Below are 19,270 nucleotides of genomic sequence, written 5' to 3' on the forward strand. Positions count from 1 at the left end.
ATCCTACACCGCAATATATCTCCGGTGCACAATCTCCCAATGCATTCCATGTTTCCCTCTCTTGTTGATGCCGTGAACCTTCCCCACCTCCTTTGGCGGATCCAGGATATACTGGATGCAACCAAACTGTCATAGTACTCGATCCCCATGGTACCATTCGACTACATTGAAACTGATAATTGGTACGTTAGTGCACCACAATTGAGAATGAATGTAGGGAGAAGATGGTATAACGGCCACAATTTCTGGTTTACGATATGACATCCAAATAAACTGCACGATTAATACCATGGTTAAAATTTCACACGGTTTGAGTAAGATATATAAAATAATTACATGTCGCGAATATTGGAATAGCTTACCCCTTCTCTGGCATGTTGCTCAATCAAAAAAAGATATATCGGGACAGTGTACGACCTCCCGATACCCGGATAAATACTCCATCTGTGAAAACAAATTTCAAATAAATATAGTATCATTAGAATAGTATCATTATAAAGAAACTATCAATTAATAACAAGTTAAATTTTATCACCTGTTAGCTAGTGGATATACATATGGCTGGTGACCAACCGATACCAAGGATGGCATCCGATAAAGAGCCCATGACTACAACAATATAAGGCATCCGCCTATGTTTGCAGCATGAGGCTTTGTCGTCCAACAAAGCTCACGATACAACATAGCCAGAACTGCGAAGCCCTAGTTATACGAGCGAACATTATGCAAATCAGTTAATAGAGGTAAATACATAAGATGAACCCTGTTGTTGTTCGCATCGAGCATCAATACACCCCTTATAATATGCATAATGTATGCTCGAGCTGCACATATCAACTCTTCTTCAGTGGCATTATCTGGTAAATGCTCAAAATTTACTTTCAACCATGTAAATTTCAAACCCGATAAATTGGACTCATCATGGTCGGGCGAGGCTTCTAGGAGGCCATAACAAAGTGCAGCCGGCTCAGCTATCGCACATACACCCGTTATTGGACTCCCGTCGATTGGGAGCCCAAGTTGCAGTGCAACATCCTCTAGAGTGACAATGCACTCCCCACACGGCAAATGAAAAGTGTGGGTCTCCGGGCGCCAATGCTCGACCAATGCGGATATTAAATCGTACCGCAAATCAAACGTCCAGATCAATGCTGCTGACCCAAATCCAGCTAGCTCCAAGTATGGCATCAGTCGTGCATCCGGGGAATATCCTAAACCATTCACCCGGCCCCTTAATACGCGGTACGATTCCTGACAATGTTAAATTGCAGAAAAAAGTTATAATAACATAATTTATTTCCGTAAATTACATAAATCTTTTTTTAATGGAACCCGTGAGTAACAAATAACAATATATTACCGTTTTATTAACTGTGTCAGCTATGTAAGGATCTTTCTTAATCAATGAAGCCGTTGCCATACCTGCAGTTTCAAAATAAATTTCGGTTATTAATTTCAATGTTTGATGAATTTTAAATATTTGTCAAAATAACTAAATTTTATATATTGCTTTTAATTACAAAAAAATACCAAACCGTTTTTCCGACAAAGATATTTTTTGCCATACTACATTAAAAAAATAAATATACCCAATTCAAATACAAATATTTTTATTATTTATTTTAAAATGATAATAAGTAAAATATTTTGGTTTAAATTATAATATATATATAATATACCCGGCATGTAGTTCAATATATTTTGGTATTTATTTTATTTTCGGATTTTTCTTTTTAAAATATACTATTTTCGTATTTTATTTTTTATATTATTTTAGTACATAATGTTTCAAATGTATTATTTTGTATTTTTTATATTAATTTAGTAAAAACTTTGATTTTGGCCGTTTGTTTTTTTATTTTATTTTCAGATTTTTCTTTTTAAAATATACTATTTTCGTATTTTATTTTTTATATTATTTTAGTACATAATGTTTCATATGTATTATTTTAGTTTTTATATTAATTTAGTAAAAACTCTGATTTTTGCCATTTATTTTATTTTATTTTTGGATTTTATTTTTAAAATATACTATTTTCGTATTTTATTTTTTTATATTATTTTAGTACATAATGTTTCAAATGTATTATTTTAATTTTTTATATTAATTTAGAAAAAACTCTGATTTTGGCCCTTTTTATTTTTATTTTCGGATTTTATTTTTAAAATATACTATTTTCGTATTTTATTTTTTTATATTATTTTAGTACATAATATTTCATGTATTATTTTAGTTTTTATATTAATTTAGTAAAAATCTGTGATTTTGGTCGTTTTTTATTTTATTTTCCGATTTTATTTTTAAAATATACTATTTTCGTATTTTATTTTTATATTATTTTAGTACATAATGTTTCAAATATATTATTTTTTATATTAATCTCTGATTTTGACTGTTTATTTTTATTTTATTTTCAATTTTATTTTTCAAAATATACTATTTTCTTTTTTTTTTTATATTATTTTAGTACATGATGTTTCATATCTATTATTTTATATATTTATATTAATTTAGTAAAAACTCTGATTTTGGCATTTTTTATTTTATTTTGGATTTTTAAAATATATTTTAAAATATACTATGAAGCTATTCTTTTAATATTTTTATACTATTTTGTAAAAAACCTCATCACATAAAAAATAAAAAAATCAAAATATAACATGCCAAATAAAATTAATAAAAATATATCTAATTAACCTAAAACACACTTACCAAATAAATTAAATAAAATAATAATAACATATTTTTGTACATAACATAGATAGGATTTTTACTTCAATAAAATTAAAAATAAATTATGAATATATATAAGAAATAAAATAAATACAAACATACGATTAATATCTCTTTGTAACCAAAATATACCTTGCACAAAATTAAATTTAAAAATTAAATCAAAATCAATCAACAATAATAACATTAACAATTAATATAAATAATTTATTTCTTTAAATTAACAATTAAAAATTATTTCGTTAAAAAGAATATTACCTTTTTTTCCTTCCTCCCTCTTCTTCTTCTTCTCCTTCTCTTTTTCTTTCTCTTTTTCTTTTTCTTTTTTCTTCCCTCACCAATGCCGTCTCCTCCTCCTCCTTCTTCTTCTTCTTCTTCTTCTTTTCTACTCTTTTTCTTCTCCTTCCCCCTTTCTTCTTCTTCACTCACGCACACAAAGAAATTGGAGACCATTTTAAGGTCCCCAAACACATAATAAAACAAAAGAAAAGGCAGTGAACAGTCCTGTCGGTGCAGAGCAATGATTGGTGCCGCCTATGGGGTACCCTCCACCAGTGCCGCTTGTGGGGTACCCTCCACCCTTATTTTATTATTATTATTTTTTTGTCCTATTTTTTTTTAACCTGCAACTATCAAAAAGTGTTTGGATTTGAGGGTGGTGCCGCCTATGCACCACCCTCCATCACTTGCAATGGCCTATTTTCGTACATAATTTTAAGGACATCCTATTTTGAATTTTTTTTTCATATTATTATAGTAAAAATCTCTGCATCAACACTACCTGAGTAAACCCAATTGATTCCAATCTAGCCGTACACTTAACTGACGCTGTAAACCCCCAATATACCAGCACCCAATGATATACTAATTTTCATTAACAAAATACCACTTATAATGTTGTGCTTTATATTTTACTGTAAGAAAAAAACCTTGAACTTGCAAGAAGAGTCAAACTATGAAAAATTTCTTTTCATTGGACTATCATGAAATTTTGAGTTTTCTTCCTTTACCAATAAAAAACCCACTAGAATAACAAATTAATTTTGTTCCGTGTTTCCACGTCCCAGTTTATATTAATCCTTTTTCTCTTGGAGGAAAAAGAATTCTAGTAATTATGGAAGGCTTAAGCACCAAAATAAATTATAAATAATTAAAAAATCAATTAAATCCCTCATTGAAAAGCAATCAATTTAGTCTTTAACCGAAAGTCTGTAATTAATTCAGTCCTTATAATATGATTTTCCTTTGAAGCCCTAGAGACATGACAACTGAATGAAAAATTAATAATATGATGGCTAGCTTAGTATTTAATATGAAAAATACTTAATTAATTTTTTATTATTTTAAGAGCACATAGTTGACTTTTTAATTATTTTTAAAGAATTTAATTGTTTTTAAAGATTATATAAAATTATAAAATCTATAAAAGCATAAGTATAACATTTATATATTTTTTATTAACTTTATGCATCTTTATAATATTTTAATAATTTCTAATAATTTAAAAAAGTTTTTAATAAAAATTATTACTCATTATTTTTTGTTCGCACACTATCTTTAGGGCTAAGCCGTAACAAATTATAAATAAAATTTTAATTTTTATAGTTTATATCTTTATAATTTGTAAAGGATTAAATCAATTTTTATAATTTTAGGAGGGCAAAGTGTAATTTTACCTTTACTAATTTAATATTTTTAAAAATTTTAAGAGCCAAAAGAGCAAATTTACATTTTAGGGGGGTCGAGGCCCATGCTAGCCTCTGGCTTCGCCACTGCATGCCAGAGGAGTTTTGACTACATCTATTTAAATGTTGAAAAACCCTATTCTAATGAATGTGAAAAAGAACTATAATCCTACACAAATCTCTTTGTTTTGCCGTTGTATTTTATTTTTTAACAAATATTCGAGTCAAATAAATTTAACAATTTTAAATCATCAAAATTAATATTGAATGGTAAAATTTAATTAAAAAACAAAGTTGGTGACAAAATTTATTAAAATTTAACTTTACTCATAATTTTAAATATAATGACAAATATAAATGAAAACAAAGTATAGTGACAAATTTCAATATTTAACCTTTAAAAATTAATTTAGTAAAATTAAGTACACAACTATTTTCGTAATTGACCATAAACATGATATAAAAACTTGATGAATTACTCTAAAGTCGTCTTTCAGTTCTCCGTTGTTGCTATAACCTGTAAACATTAGATGTTTTCCTTTTCTTTTTGTTTACACAATGGAAAGTTCCTGTAAAATAATTAAAAATTCAATTGTATTTTTTGTTGAAAAATGAATAATTATTATTTTTATCCAGACTGTTAGATGTTAACATGAAAGGTGATGAGATGGCTAACGTGTTGCCAGACTTGGCATTTGACATAGAAAAATATTAAAATATTTATATGAAAAACTATAGATATTATTAAATGTTATAAAAATCTAGAAAAATTAAAAAATATATGAAAATATATAATAATATAAAAATTTAAAAGTTACATAATTATTTTTAAAATATAATAGCTATAAAAATATAGGTTTAACAAAAAATAAAAAATAAGTTAAGACAAACATATAACTATTTTATAAATTATTACAAAAAAGGGTTATAAAAACTTATTAACAGCATTGAAATGTTATAAAAATTAGAAATATATATAAGAAAATTATAGAAATTTTTAGTAGTTAGAAGGTTTGGATTTGATTTGAATGGAAAGCTTCAAATATGGTGTTGAGTAAGAGGTATGAGAGACAATAAATTTACTGTTTGGTAACTTAAGATGAGTGATAGTAATGGTTTTATTTGAGGAGAGATATACGAGGAAAATCGATAAAAATAGATTGAGGTATGATATAAGATAGTTAGGGGCAAAGTCAGGGGAGCTAGCATGGGCCCCGGTCCCCCTTAAAATGTAAATTTATTTTTTTGGCCCTTAAATTTTTTTTAAAATGTTAAATTAGTAAATGTAAAATTTTACTTTGTCCCTCTAAAATTATAAAAATTCAATTTAATCCTTTACAAATTATAAAGATTTAAACTATAAAAATTAAAATTTTATCCGGCCCCCCCTAACAATTTGTTCTGGCTTCGCCCCTGCTTGTATGATTCGATTTTCAACATTAGTGAATTTCTTCTTCTATGCCCGTGGTTTTTCTTGAAAAGGTTTTCCATGTAAAATCTGTTTGTTTTGTTTTTCTTTTCTTATTTGATTCGCAATCGTGTCTATTGTCATTATCAACGTTAATTTTAACAAAAATATATTTTGATAAAAAATCCTTTCAAATTTTTATTTTAATAGTTAGCAATAATTTAACTTATAAATATTAAAAATAATAAATTAAATTGAAAATTCTATTTAATGAAATAAAAAAGAAAAAGAAAATGGAATACATATATTGCAAAAGAAAAAATAAGTAATAACCATTTTTATTTAATTTTAATATTATATAATTATTTATTTATTTATTAAATATTAAATTAAAATATAAAAATATTTTATTAATTTTTTCTTCAAATTCTTTCAAATTAAAATTGAATAGTAAAATTGAATAAAACAATTTAACTTCAATGGCAAATTCAATTAAATAAAAATAAAGCACAAAATCCAATATAGAATTAAAATATAATGACAAATTTATCTCTTATTTATAAGGATAATGTCAAATATCATTAAAGTGAAATATAGGGATAAGTTTTAATTTCCATTTAAAGTATAATGAGAAATTTACATATTAACTCATTTTTAATAAAAATTCAAATTTTTAATTTGTTGAAATTTTAAATTTCAATTTTAACTTTACTTGATATAGAATTAATTTAATTAATCTATTCAATGAAGATATGAATTAATTATAGGGTTAAATATAAAATTAGTATCTAAACTTTTCCATTTCTCCTAGACTGGTAATTATAGTTTTATTTGTTCTAAATTGATACTCGAACTTTTTTCCATCAACTAAATCAATACCTGAGCCTAACAGGTGTTAACTCTAGGACACGTGGCAGAATAATATTTTAACACATTGTATAAATGACGTTGATGGTGATGTCATAATCTAAAAAATTAAAAAAAAATTCTTTTGACTTTTCTCCCCCAATTTAAGCTCCGTTTGTTTGGGGGTAAAAGCTTTTCTGGAAAATATTTTCGTCATTTTTCGCTGTTTATTTGGTGGAAAATAAACTCCCACTGTAAATGCTTTTCCAAAACACGAAAAAATCACCTCTTCTTTTGGGAAAATGTCTTACACTTTTTTTTCGGTAAGACATTTTCCAAAACATGGGAAAACGCTTTCTCCCCGTCGCATTCCCCTTCCCCTTCCCCTTCCCCTTGGGTTGCAAATCAGTGCCATTGCCAAGTACCCTACCCATTTTTATCTCTTCGATCATTCTGATTTTTGTTATCTATCTATCTTTTTTTTTCAATCTCTTGGTAAATTTCCCAGGTACCCTACCCCCCGCCCTAAATTCCTCAAGAGCTGCGCGATTTTGAAGAACGATGATGAGAAAGTTTGGTCAAGGACCAATGCTAGGGTCGGTGTTAAAGATGTCGACAGTACGGTTTCGGGTTTGAGCCAAAACTTGAGTTTGTACGTACAATTTTCGGCTCCGGTGCAGCGAGGATCGAAGCCTTGCAAAGAGGAAGAGGAGAAGCAGGATTACATGAATATGGTTACGCTATTCGAACCTTGAGAGAGGAGTTCCCGGACATCTTCTACAGAGAGCTCATTTTTTATATTTACAGGTTCGGATTCAATTTTCTTGCATTTGATTTCTTTGAAATGGAGTAAATAATTAAGAATTCTGTAAAATAAATTCAATTTTTCAAAGTTTTCCTTGTTCATCTGATGATTTTGGATTCTCATCATTAAATTCAAAAAAAAAAAGAAAAAAAGAGAGAAAGGTGATGACATTTGTTTGAATAACGCGTACTAATTCATTCCAAGCTTATATTTTTGATGTAATTAGATGTTTTTGAATATTGGTCTTTTGTTTGAATGTTGATTGTTTCTGTGTATGTGTATAAGGAAGAAAGTATTGGCTCTTAGCTTAGAACATAAAGAACTCTGTTATAGTATCCATGTTTGTTTGGTTTTACAAATTGATGGATGGCAAAGATCGTTTTGTTAAGGGCAAGGTGTGCACTCTACGCGTTCGAACCCTTGTATTGACTAAGGCACGAAGCGCTAAAGAAAAGCACTTTTGCTCGAGTGAAATAAGGTGCAACAAGCATTGTGTGTGCATTTTTGTATATCTATTAGTCTCGATGAGTATGTGCTTATGTATATTATAAGCTTAAGATTTATACTTATGATAATAAACTCAGAAAGTTGGTCAAATTTGTTTAGTGAACAAGCTAAATTTTCTTTTAATTTTGTTGGCCGGTGTGCATGATTTGTTTTGGTCCTGTGCCTGTCGTCGTATACTCAAATACTGAGAAGAATCCCTTTTCAAAATGGTTTTTCTTTTTTGTGTGTGTGTTGCCTTACAAAAGTGCATGCCTAGGGGTGCCGAGCTTGTACCTACTGAATGCGCCTGGCTTGAAGGGGTTTCAGGTGCTTTTGCTTTTTATGCTAAGGCGCAAAGCCTAGGTGCTTGTCTTAACAATACTGGATAAAGTTATGCCGTATGTGCATAAATAGCATATGCCACTAGGTTGATGCATGCTGCTGCCTTCCTCATGTAAATAGATTATGGGTTTTTCTATGTGACACCTATGAGATCCACTTTTGCCTTTCCAAACTACAGTGATCAATCTGCACAGACTCAAAATTATAATGGTTTTATATAGATGACATGTTTTTGGTACTGATTAATGTAGGCAACGACTTTAATCATCATTCCAAGTGAAGTTTGAACAAAAGCTATCAGACAATTGGGAGCTAATATCATTTGAGGCAATCTTTCTTTACAAATAAGGATCATGGTTATCATAGCCTTATTTAATATGCAGTTTTCTTTATTACTTCATAATTTATTTCTATAGTTGAGAAGATATTTGATGAGCTGACCCAGAAGAAAGCCATATTTGACAGAGTGATTATGAAAAGAAACACCGTTGTTGCCAAATACATCTCTTTGAAATGAAATACTCATAGAGGGAATGATTTCAATGCTTTGAACGGTACAAAACTCAGATTCCTAATGTAACTATCATTGATACTCCATGCATATTGAAAGGTGGCTTCATAAGAGATGAAGACTTTACCAGAAAGTTGGAATCAAGAATATGGTTGTACACAATATAGATGAGAAACTTTTTCTTCTTTATTTTCTTAGTGTAGGAAGCATCAAATAGTTGATTGCTCATCATCTTCTCACTAATGGAGCCATAAGAGAAATTCAATTGGATATTAGGGTTAGCAAATTGAATATTAATAAATGTACAGATGAAGAAACTGGATTGAGGTTCTCCTTTCATTTTTATGTCCCTCTTCCTTATCTAATTTCAACTCTTTGTTGTTAGTTGTTTTAACTCCGTTTCTATGCACTCTTTTTCCTTTTTTTTTCAGCCATTAAAAGAAAATGGCAGGAGCTTTAGGAACATAAAGGAACAAAATTTTGGTACCTACGGAAGATCGAAACAAAGATGAAATATGTTTAAGAAGATAATAGAAAAGAAGAGATTAATTTAATGGATTTTCTTATACATTCTTCTTAGGAATTAAGATTCTAACTAGGACTTTTATGGTCAGTTGTCATAATTTCCATCAAACATTGCTTTATAGAGTTTATTCATTTTTCTTGCAAGATTCATGTTCTAACACTCATGTTAAACCATGTATTTAAAGAGTTTATCCCATACACGAGTCTATACATATTAATATTATATATATATGACATGAGTATTTTAATAAAATTAAGGGTTTTATATATATTGGTTTCTAGTATTAATTTCTATAATTATTCAATCCTTGTTTTTATTATTATTTTATAATACGATTAGAAATAATTTATTTGCTTTTGGTTGTTTTTAATTTATGACGGTTAATATTCTAGCTTAATAATTGAGTATTATTATATATTAAATTTGATTTATTTATTTATAAATAAATCATTGTAATATACTTAAAACAATTTAAAATATAAATTTATTAATATGTGTAAAAACAGCTTTTCCAGAAAATATTTGACTAAATGATCAAATTAAAGTATAGGTACTAAATTCATAACTTAGTCAAAGTACGGGTCTAATAGCATAATTTGACTAAATGAACTTAATGGTATGGGTTTTTTTTTCAAGAGAATTTAAGCAACTATTGTTTGAAGAAGGGCCAACTGCTCTGCTCTTGTTGTAAATAAAACTAAAATCGAACAGTAACATCACTAGCAACATGATAATTTGATGGTGAAATATATGAAGCGGAACCCTGATTTAGCCCGTTTTGACCACAAACATATATACCCATATCCGATACTCAAGTTAACTCAGTCAAATACATCCTTATTGGAACCACTTCAGAAGGCCATAAGCCATCCTTTCCTTCGCCACCGAAACCACCCCTTCTTATAAAAGGGTACATATATTATATAAGTTGTGTTTCTAGCTGGCATGTGTACCGTTTAACTATCTGGTCTGGTAAACATGTGATCTTGAAAATGGTTGTTATATTGTTATATTATACATCTTGCAGTTCAAACACTGTAATTGAAATGTCTTGCTTATGATAGCAGTGCCAAATTTAATTCCAGATGTGAAACATAGGGTAAAACAAAAAACATTACACCGGGAAACTTTTCTTTATAAACCAAATGATTTATCTAGCTTCATCCATTTTCAATTGGGAGAAAACTCCACTTGCCGATGGGACTGAGTCAGATTCATCCTCGTTTATGATAGACATATCATCTCCCTCAAATTCGATATTTGTGGAAGGTAAACGCTGAAAAACATGCGATGATAGCATACCGGAAGCATTTGATGCGCTGTCCTCGTGTGGCTCTTGGACAACTGCTGTTTGCTGGAGCTGTAACGCATACTCCAAGTCCCATGCTACATCACCCATGCCAGGCCTATCACAGGCATCTTCTTGCAAACATTTCTCTGTTGTCTCTGCAAATTTTCTTAATGAGTTGGGATTGATCTGATCTCTTATGGATGGATCCACAATCTGATCAAGCAATCCTTTATCCTTGCAACGCATTCCCCATTCTGCTAGGTTCACTTGCTCTCTTGGGAGTGCAGGATTGATAGCCGGCCTTGCACAAAGCACCTCAAGAAGAACCACTCCGAACGAATAAACATCAGATTTTTCTGTCAGCTGTTGTGTTTTAAAGTACTCAGGATCAAGATAACCAAAAGTTCCTTTAATGCCTGTGCTAACATGGGATTGATCCGGAGGACCAGATCTTGAAAGGCCAAAGTCAGCTACTTTGGCTACAAGATTCTCATCGAGCAAGATGTTTGTCGACTTGACATCACGGTGAATGATGCCCCCAGATGCACCTTTGTGAAGGTAATGAAGTCCTCTTGCGGCACCAATGCAAATATCGAGCCTTTGCTTCCAAGACAAGCAAGGTAGTTTTGCGTTATATAGGTGATCCCTCAAAGTTCCTTTCTCCATTAACTCATACACAAGTATCATCTCAAGTCTTTCATCACAATATCCGATCAAGGAAACAAGATGGCGATGTCGAATTTTTGATAAAACCATGATCTCCGTCTGAAATTCCGGTAGACCTTGACCTGACCCTGGCTGGCTTCGTTTCACAGCCACTTTGAAGCCATTCCGGAGAGTCCCTTGATAGACAGTCCCAAATCCACCCTTACCAATCTGCAACTTCTTGTCGAAGTTGTTTGTTGCCAACTGAATCTCGTCTAATGGTATCCTTAAACCAAGGTTCAAGTTAGGCACAGGGGAAACAGTAATGGTTCCCTCTCTGCTTGGTGTCTTAGAATTACCATGAGAACTTCCTTTAAATATAGGTAAGGGTGACCATTCTGAAGTTTCAACATGTTTTGACTTTCTACGTCTCAATCCAATAAACAACAGACCTCCAAAGATGCAGATAAGAACAAGACCTCCGAGGACCACACCAACAATAATGAAGGGATACATATTGTTGGACTTATGTGTTACAGGGACCAAATCAGATTTCCCCATCATTTCCATTATCTCAACGCCATTTAGAAAAGCATTTTGATAAAAAGAATTACTATCAGGCCCTATGGAGATGGTTATGAACCCTGAATCATCAGAATCAACCACAAAGTCCATGAAAAATGGAGTCGCGAAATCATTCACTTTTTGGTAAGGGTTAATGTTCAGGCTGAAGTTGCTATTTATATAGAGAAAAAAACTTAAAATATTCAGTGATATACTAATAACATCGCAGAAATGAACCCGAATCAAGTGCCTAGCATCTCTGGTTACATCATAAGACCAGGTTATATTGGAGTCGTTTGATGCCATCTCTTTCGAAGTCTTGTATACTAGATCTGGTGCAATAAATTCGGTAACAATATCATAATTAGGCCTACCTGAGAGAACTCGACTATTCTTTGCAATGCCTGAATTGGTCAGATAACTATCATCAGGAAGCCATGTTCTTAACAAAGTATCATTATCTGGTGTAAGTGTAGGGCCTCCGACATTGATCCTATGAATCGTCTGTAATGCTTGAGAGAGCAGGCCTTTGTAATCATTGCTGTTTCCAGTCCGACTAATCTGTGTAGGCTCGTCAGAAATGAAATCTGGAGGGGCCGGAAAGACCTCGATGGCATTGATGAATGCGAAAGAAGATTCTTGCGGTACAAAGTAGATTAAAAATTTGCCTATTGGAATGCTCAAAATGAATTCCTTTGTTATAGTAGAGCTGCCAATTTTTTGGACAGTGAAATCATGCAAGAGCAGAAAACCTGAAGCTGAAACATTGAAAATAGCATCTGAGACATCAGTTGAGTTGGAGAAATGAAGGCGTACCAGGTAAGTGCCATTAGTATTGATTTTGAACTCATATGAAGACTGCTTCCGAAAAACTCTTGCAGTTTGATACAGAGGTGGTGTTTCTGATGCCTGCCTGTTGTCTGTGACAAAGCTGTTTTGTTTCGTAAATGAAACATCAGAATTCGAGTCACCAACAAAGGTCTGGAAACTGACGTTTACGGCGATGTTTGATCCACAGTTGATGAAATACTTGTCTGGAAGCGTGTATGCTGAAGAAGGCAGCTGATATGAGAAGAAAATGACAAGATAAAGAAAAAGGCTTAAAGACTCATGGTGTTTATCCCACTGAAACTTTCCCATTGATTTGCAGTATTTGCTTAAACTTTGTTTCTTCAAAACAATTCCATTCTCTGAATCAATGATTCCTATTGAAGGATTGAAGATAAGTCAACAGGGAGCCTGAATTGGTTTATGAACCAAAACAGGCTGAGAGAAAATTCTAAGCCGTGTTGCATTGGGAAATGCCTTAAATGCCCTCGTAATTGTAGACTTTGTTGATTCAGTAGAGGACAGTTCTGGCTTTATAGGCATTTACTTGGTCAATGGAAACAGGGTGATGTTGATGTAAGCTTAAATGTATATAAAGACGATTTGTTTTCTTGCAATCTGGTCACATCAAAACTATATTATTTTAATATTCTTTCAATAATTTATGGACCATTCAACTCTACTTTTTTTTTTTTGTGTGTGTGTGTGTGTGTGTGTGTGTGTGTGTGTGTGTGTGTGTGTGTGTGGAAGCAGGAAAGCATTGCAATTTCCCTGAGATTTGGGAGCTAGTTAAAACTAGATGAGTCTAAATTCTTTAACTTCATGTAAACCTAATCCTTGGAAAATGCGTCATATATTACACTTCTTTATTTAATTACATTTTATATTGATACCCAAAATTACAAATCATTTCTTTCTTTGATTGTCAGTTGTGAGTTTGTTAAACAGTCCAAGTCTTGCATAATAAGAAAACACATTTAGATACCTCTTCCATTGCAACATGTCTAATTTTTAATTCCATCCTTTTTATTAAAATTTAAAATTAATCCTTTTATTTTAAACCATCATCCTATTTAATAAAAATTAAAAAGTTGTTTAGTTGTTGATAATCACATTCATCAAAATTATTGATTTTTATTAATTTGTTGCATATAAAATATTAAATTCCTTTTTTTGTTTATAAATTGTTTTAGTGTTAATTCCAACTCAACATTTTAATCGCAACGTTTAATAATTTTATCCAAATTGGACTAATTTTTTTTTTAAATACGAAAAAGAAAGTCCTATAAATTAACTTCTCAATTTTTCTAGGAATTTGAGTATTTTTTTTTTTTTTAGTTTGAGATTAAAGTGCCAATGAGTTTCAATTGTGAATTGGTCGTCGTCTTCCATAAGTGGGATACTCATTTAAAAGATATCTCCTTTTATAGCTTCCATTATTTTTTAAGGAATTTAAAATTTAATTATTATATAATTATGGTGTTGTTTTGACTTAGTATGCCATACTGTTTTCATAAATAATTTTCGACTCATTATTTTGAAATTTTTTTAATTTTGTTAAAATATTTTTGAAATATTTATTATATTCTAATAATTATAAATGAAAAGTTGAAATATTTATAATGTTATAATATTTATAAGTCGAAGGTTAAAAGTAATAAGTAATGTCTCTTAATTATTAAACCTTATTTTTCCATACACTAATTTGTTACACTTTAACTTTTAATGGTTAAAATTTTAATTTTTTTGGTAGAAAAGAATAGCATAAAGCAATTAAAAAAATAAAGCAATTAAAAAAAAACCACATATCTTAGGACTTATGAAAGTTCTTTTTATCAACTAATAGAAGTTATTTGACCGATATCGAAGGTTCTTAAAAAAGCCACTAGACTTAAAGGATCAGGTACCGCAAGTCTTGCCCTATAATCAGCAATTGCATTTTGGGACCTAGGAATATGGTGAATGCGTATATTCTATTTACGATTAAAAATACCATGAATCAAACGTAGCTCCACTATTCTGCTAATAACAAATCCACTAGCCAACAATGATTCAACTAGAAGTGCATTATCACATTCTACCTCAACCTATCGCAATCCTCTCTCCCATGCAACACGCAAACTCTTTAGCACAACTCTCACTTCCACCTTAAAAATATTATCTTGCGGAAAGTGAATTAACATGTAGCCATGTCATTGTCATTGTTATCATTGCCTAATGACAGTCCCAAATTAGAGCTATTATCCTCCATGATTGAATTGAAGCTTCAATGCCTCGATCAATATTATTCAATATTCAATTCACTACCACTTCTAAGTCCATTGTAGATGGTTTATTTTATAACACGGTCACTCCAAACCTATTGCTCAAGTTGTTGTCAATTGCCTTCTAGAGTTATTGCAATTTCAGTCTAATATTGCTAATCATGCGTATTATAGATATGTGTATTTCAGTCTAATAGTGCGTTGGAAGCTTCAACGCCTCGTCTAATAGTGCTAATCGTGCATATTATAAATATGTGTACTCTTTTTCCTTCGCTAGATTTTTTTCCACAGGATTTTTATACTTCAAATTCTAATACTCATTAGAAGTAGAGTTCTATTTCATTTTTACTTCTTATGTCTATAAATATAGACTCTAAAGAAGCATTGTATAGTATTCCTATTGATCAATAAAATACGCTCTCTTTTTGCTCTCCTATTTTCTTTGTTCTTTACTTTATATCTTTTTATTTTATAAATGTCTTTTTTTTAATTATTATAGGTAAAATTTTGTAAAAATATATTAAAAAGTTCAATGAAGTAGTTTTAAATATATTTTCCATAAAAGATATTTAATTAAATTAGGATAAATATCAAAATTATACATGAACTTTGATCCAATGTGCAATCTCATACATTAACTTTAAATTTGTGTGATTATATATATGAAATTTTGTTTTGATTCAATTTTCACAAATCACAAATCACAAACACCATTGCCAAATTAGCATCATTTTACATTAATGTATTGCATACACAAACAATTATATTATTCAATATAAAAACAAATGTATGTACTTTTTTCTTTAAATATGTACAATAGAATGAAAATCAAAGTTCCATGTATACATATAATTCTCAATTTAAATTTCATGTGTATAATTGCACGAAATCAAAGTTGATGTATCAAATTGCACATTAGACCAAAGTTCATGTATAAATTTGATATTTATCCTAATAAATCATTTAAAATAATTGATCTCAAAGTTTAAAAATTTATCTAAAAATTTTAACTATGACATTTTTGCTGAGATAAAAAAGTATATCACTTTATTATTAACAAAAATTATAGCTATTCAAATATATTTCAATTCGAATATTTATGTATCTATTTAAATAGTAATATTTATTCCTAAGAGACGTGGTTATCTAAGAAAAGTTGAATTTGTATAAACAGACTTGAAGTTTCCTGTAAGACTCAAATCACTTGGATGGATGACTAATACATATAAAAGGTATAAAACAAATTTTTATTCTATTTTCCTCTGTCTTATAAGATTCATTGATTCTTCTATAAAAATATTTTTCACGTTATTTAATATTTAATATTAGAATTAAGTGACTCGAATCCTTATTTAATTAAAATATAGTGGTAAAATAAAATAAAAGAAGAATTCATATAGAATTATACTTTTTTATTTTATTTTAGAATAAGATTTTTAAACCTTATTAAATTCTATCTATTTGATATTGATTAGAATAAGGTGCTTCAGTCTTACTAGAATATGGCTTTACAAGCTTATAAATAGACATAGTCTATTCCTCTTGTATAGAATTCGAATTTGACATAGTGAATTTTCTTCTCCTCTGCCCGTGGTTTTTTCCCGAAAGAGTTTCCACGTAAAAATCTGTGTGTTTTTTATTTTTATTTTATTTTATTTTTTCCACATTTAATGTACTATTTTCGTTAATACAAAACATAGATAATTATTGAGTTTTTTGTATTTTAAGATTTATTTGTTTAAAGCTCTTTTATACACCAACATATACATGGAGGCAAATAAGACCTTAAAAAAGTTGCACACCTTGAAACTTTCATTTAATTTATCATAATTTTAAGCTTCCATTTTCATAAATTTATGAGAAACTAAAAACAAAGAAGAAAAGATGTGTTTGTTCATTGTACATTCACATTCCATCGCAAATTATAGTATTACGAAGATGGTTAAAGACGATAAGGGTAACATTGAGGTTAGTGATCTTGTTAACTTTTTATTTTGAAGAAATCTTTGTACTAGGAAAAGGTACATCAAATTTGTTATTTTACTATTGTTGCATGAATTGAATTTCAATGGTTATGTTTATTGAAGTTAGTTATTCTACTATTTCATTTATCGTTATTGAAACACCTTAAATATTTAAAAGATTTCAAAAATATAAATAAAAACAAATGTTATTTTCTTATATACATTTTATATAATCAAACTTGTTCTAAGTTATTTATTGATAAATTTATATTTTGTATAATCAAACTTTCAAATGAAATTGAAAAATAATATGTTTTCACCTACGCTTTGTTTTGAGTTAATTATTTAGATTTAATTTAGAATTTGATCCTTGAAATATACTTATTTTTCTTTTTAGTTTCTAAATTTTTTTTTGTCTAATTTGATATGTAGAGTATCATTCAGTTTTATATTTTGGTCCAAAACTTAAACGACAATAAAAAAATCACCTAATCTAGACATGCCACGTCTCTTTGTCTATTTAATCCATAAAATAATTTTATTAATTTTTTATTAAAAAACATATTTTAACAAAAAGAAATATTATTAAAAAGCTTAACTTATACCGATCCCTTTGCCTCTCACGCATGCCTCCCTCATCTGATCCCTAACACATCAATGAAGAAAGAACAAGAAGAAAAATGGTTGAGAAGATAAATCTCTTGTTCTTTTGCTTTGGCACTCCGATTTTGCAAAGAAAAATCCCTAACCCATTCAACTCACTTTTGCTTTGGCTCTCTTTTCTTGGATACAAGTCTCTTTTTTCCTTGACCCCATAAACTTTTTTTTTTTCTCATTTTATTCAAGAATGAAGATGAATGAACAAAGAAGGTGATCCCATAAACCTCGTTACGGAGCTAATGGGGGGAAATTTTGGGCTTGTACAATGAAATTCTTAGATTACTATAAACAATTTTAGTTTTGTCTAGGTTTGTTTGGGTGTATCATATTGATATATGTTTTCTAGAAAAATTTTAGGTTAGTACAATGGAATTTTTGGATTACTGTAAACAATTTTGGATTGTTTTCTGGGTTTGTCTTTGTTTATATTGAGTTTTTTAGTTTTAAATTTGCAAATGGAGAACAAATAGAGAAAGAGGAATTCTGGAAGAACATTATGAACATAAATTACCCAATTTGGGTTAAAAACATTTAATTATTACATGGAATGAATGAATTTCTATTTTATAATCTATAATTTATTTCTATTTTATTATATATTTCTGAATTTTTATATATTTAATTCTATTTTCTATAAATTTGAAAATATATTTTTAAATAATAATGCCAAATGGCATATTTTTATTGGTCACTTCTATTTTTCTTTAATGACATTTAAAAATTGGACCAAAACCTATGTCGGAATGATCTTTTATGTACCAAAGTGGGAACATTGTTAGTTTATATTGACATGACACTGTTAGTTAAGATGGTGTCACATAACAACCTCCCATATGCCAGATACAAACATAAATAAAAGTAAAAGAAAATTTTTTATAAATGTATAAATTAAAAAAAAAGAGTATTTTTTAATAATTTTAATAATTTTAATTCATTTATAAAATATTATATTATTTATATTATTATTTTGAAACTAAAAATATATAAGTTTTTGTGAAAATTAAAATATATAAACTAATAAAAAATATAATTTTGCATAAAATAAATCTAGACATATGGTTCGTCAGATTCAGTTGTATCTAGACAATCATATGTCTAGAATGATTCTAGACACACTTTTTAGATTTTTAAATACTTTTTATTAATATTTTTAATATTTAATTTTTATAAATTTATATATAATACATATTATAATTTTTATATATTTTTCAAAATAATAACATAAAATTTGGTATTTTATTAAAAATTAAAATATATAAGTTTACTACAAATCTGTTGCTCAAGTTGTTATCAACTGCTTTCTAGAGTTATTGCAATTTCAGTCTAATAGTGCTAATAATGCGTATTATAGATATGTATATTTCAGTCTAATCGTGCATTGGAAGCTTCAACGCCTCGTCTAATAGTGCTAATTATGCGTATTATAAATATGTGTATTATTTTTCCTTCACTAGGATTTATTTTCCACAGGGTTTTATACTTTAAATTCTAATAGTCATTAGAAGTAAAGTTATGTCTATAAATATAGACTCTAAAGAAACATTATAAAGTATTCCTATTGATCAATAAAATACGCTTTCTCTTTTGCTCTTTGATTTTCTTTGTTCTTTACTTTATGACTTTTTATTTTATAAATTTTTTAATTATTATAGGTAAAAGTTTGTAAAAATATATTAAAAAGTTCAATGAAGTAGTTTTAAATATATTTTCC

General features: G+C 29.1%; 1 protein-coding gene across 1 annotated transcript; it reads right to left on the minus strand.

Annotated features, from left to right (window-relative positions):
- Window positions 1-10,327: 10,327 nt before the first annotated feature.
- Window positions 10,328-13,140, minus strand: LOC108473833 (probable receptor-like protein kinase At5g24010). Its single transcript, XM_017775614.2, has one exon. The coding sequence runs from the start codon at window positions 12,981-12,983 to the stop codon at window positions 10,494-10,496; it is 2,490 nt and encodes an 829-aa protein (XP_017631103.1). The 5' UTR covers window positions 12,984-13,140; the 3' UTR covers window positions 10,328-10,493.
- Between the last annotated feature and the right edge of the window lie 6,130 nt (window positions 13,141-19,270).

Source organism: Gossypium arboreum, chromosome 11, assembly GCF_025698485.1.
Source record: "Gossypium arboreum isolate Shixiya-1 chromosome 11, ASM2569848v2, whole genome shotgun sequence".
Classification (NCBI taxonomy): Eukaryota; Viridiplantae; Streptophyta; class Magnoliopsida; order Malvales; family Malvaceae; genus Gossypium; species Gossypium arboreum.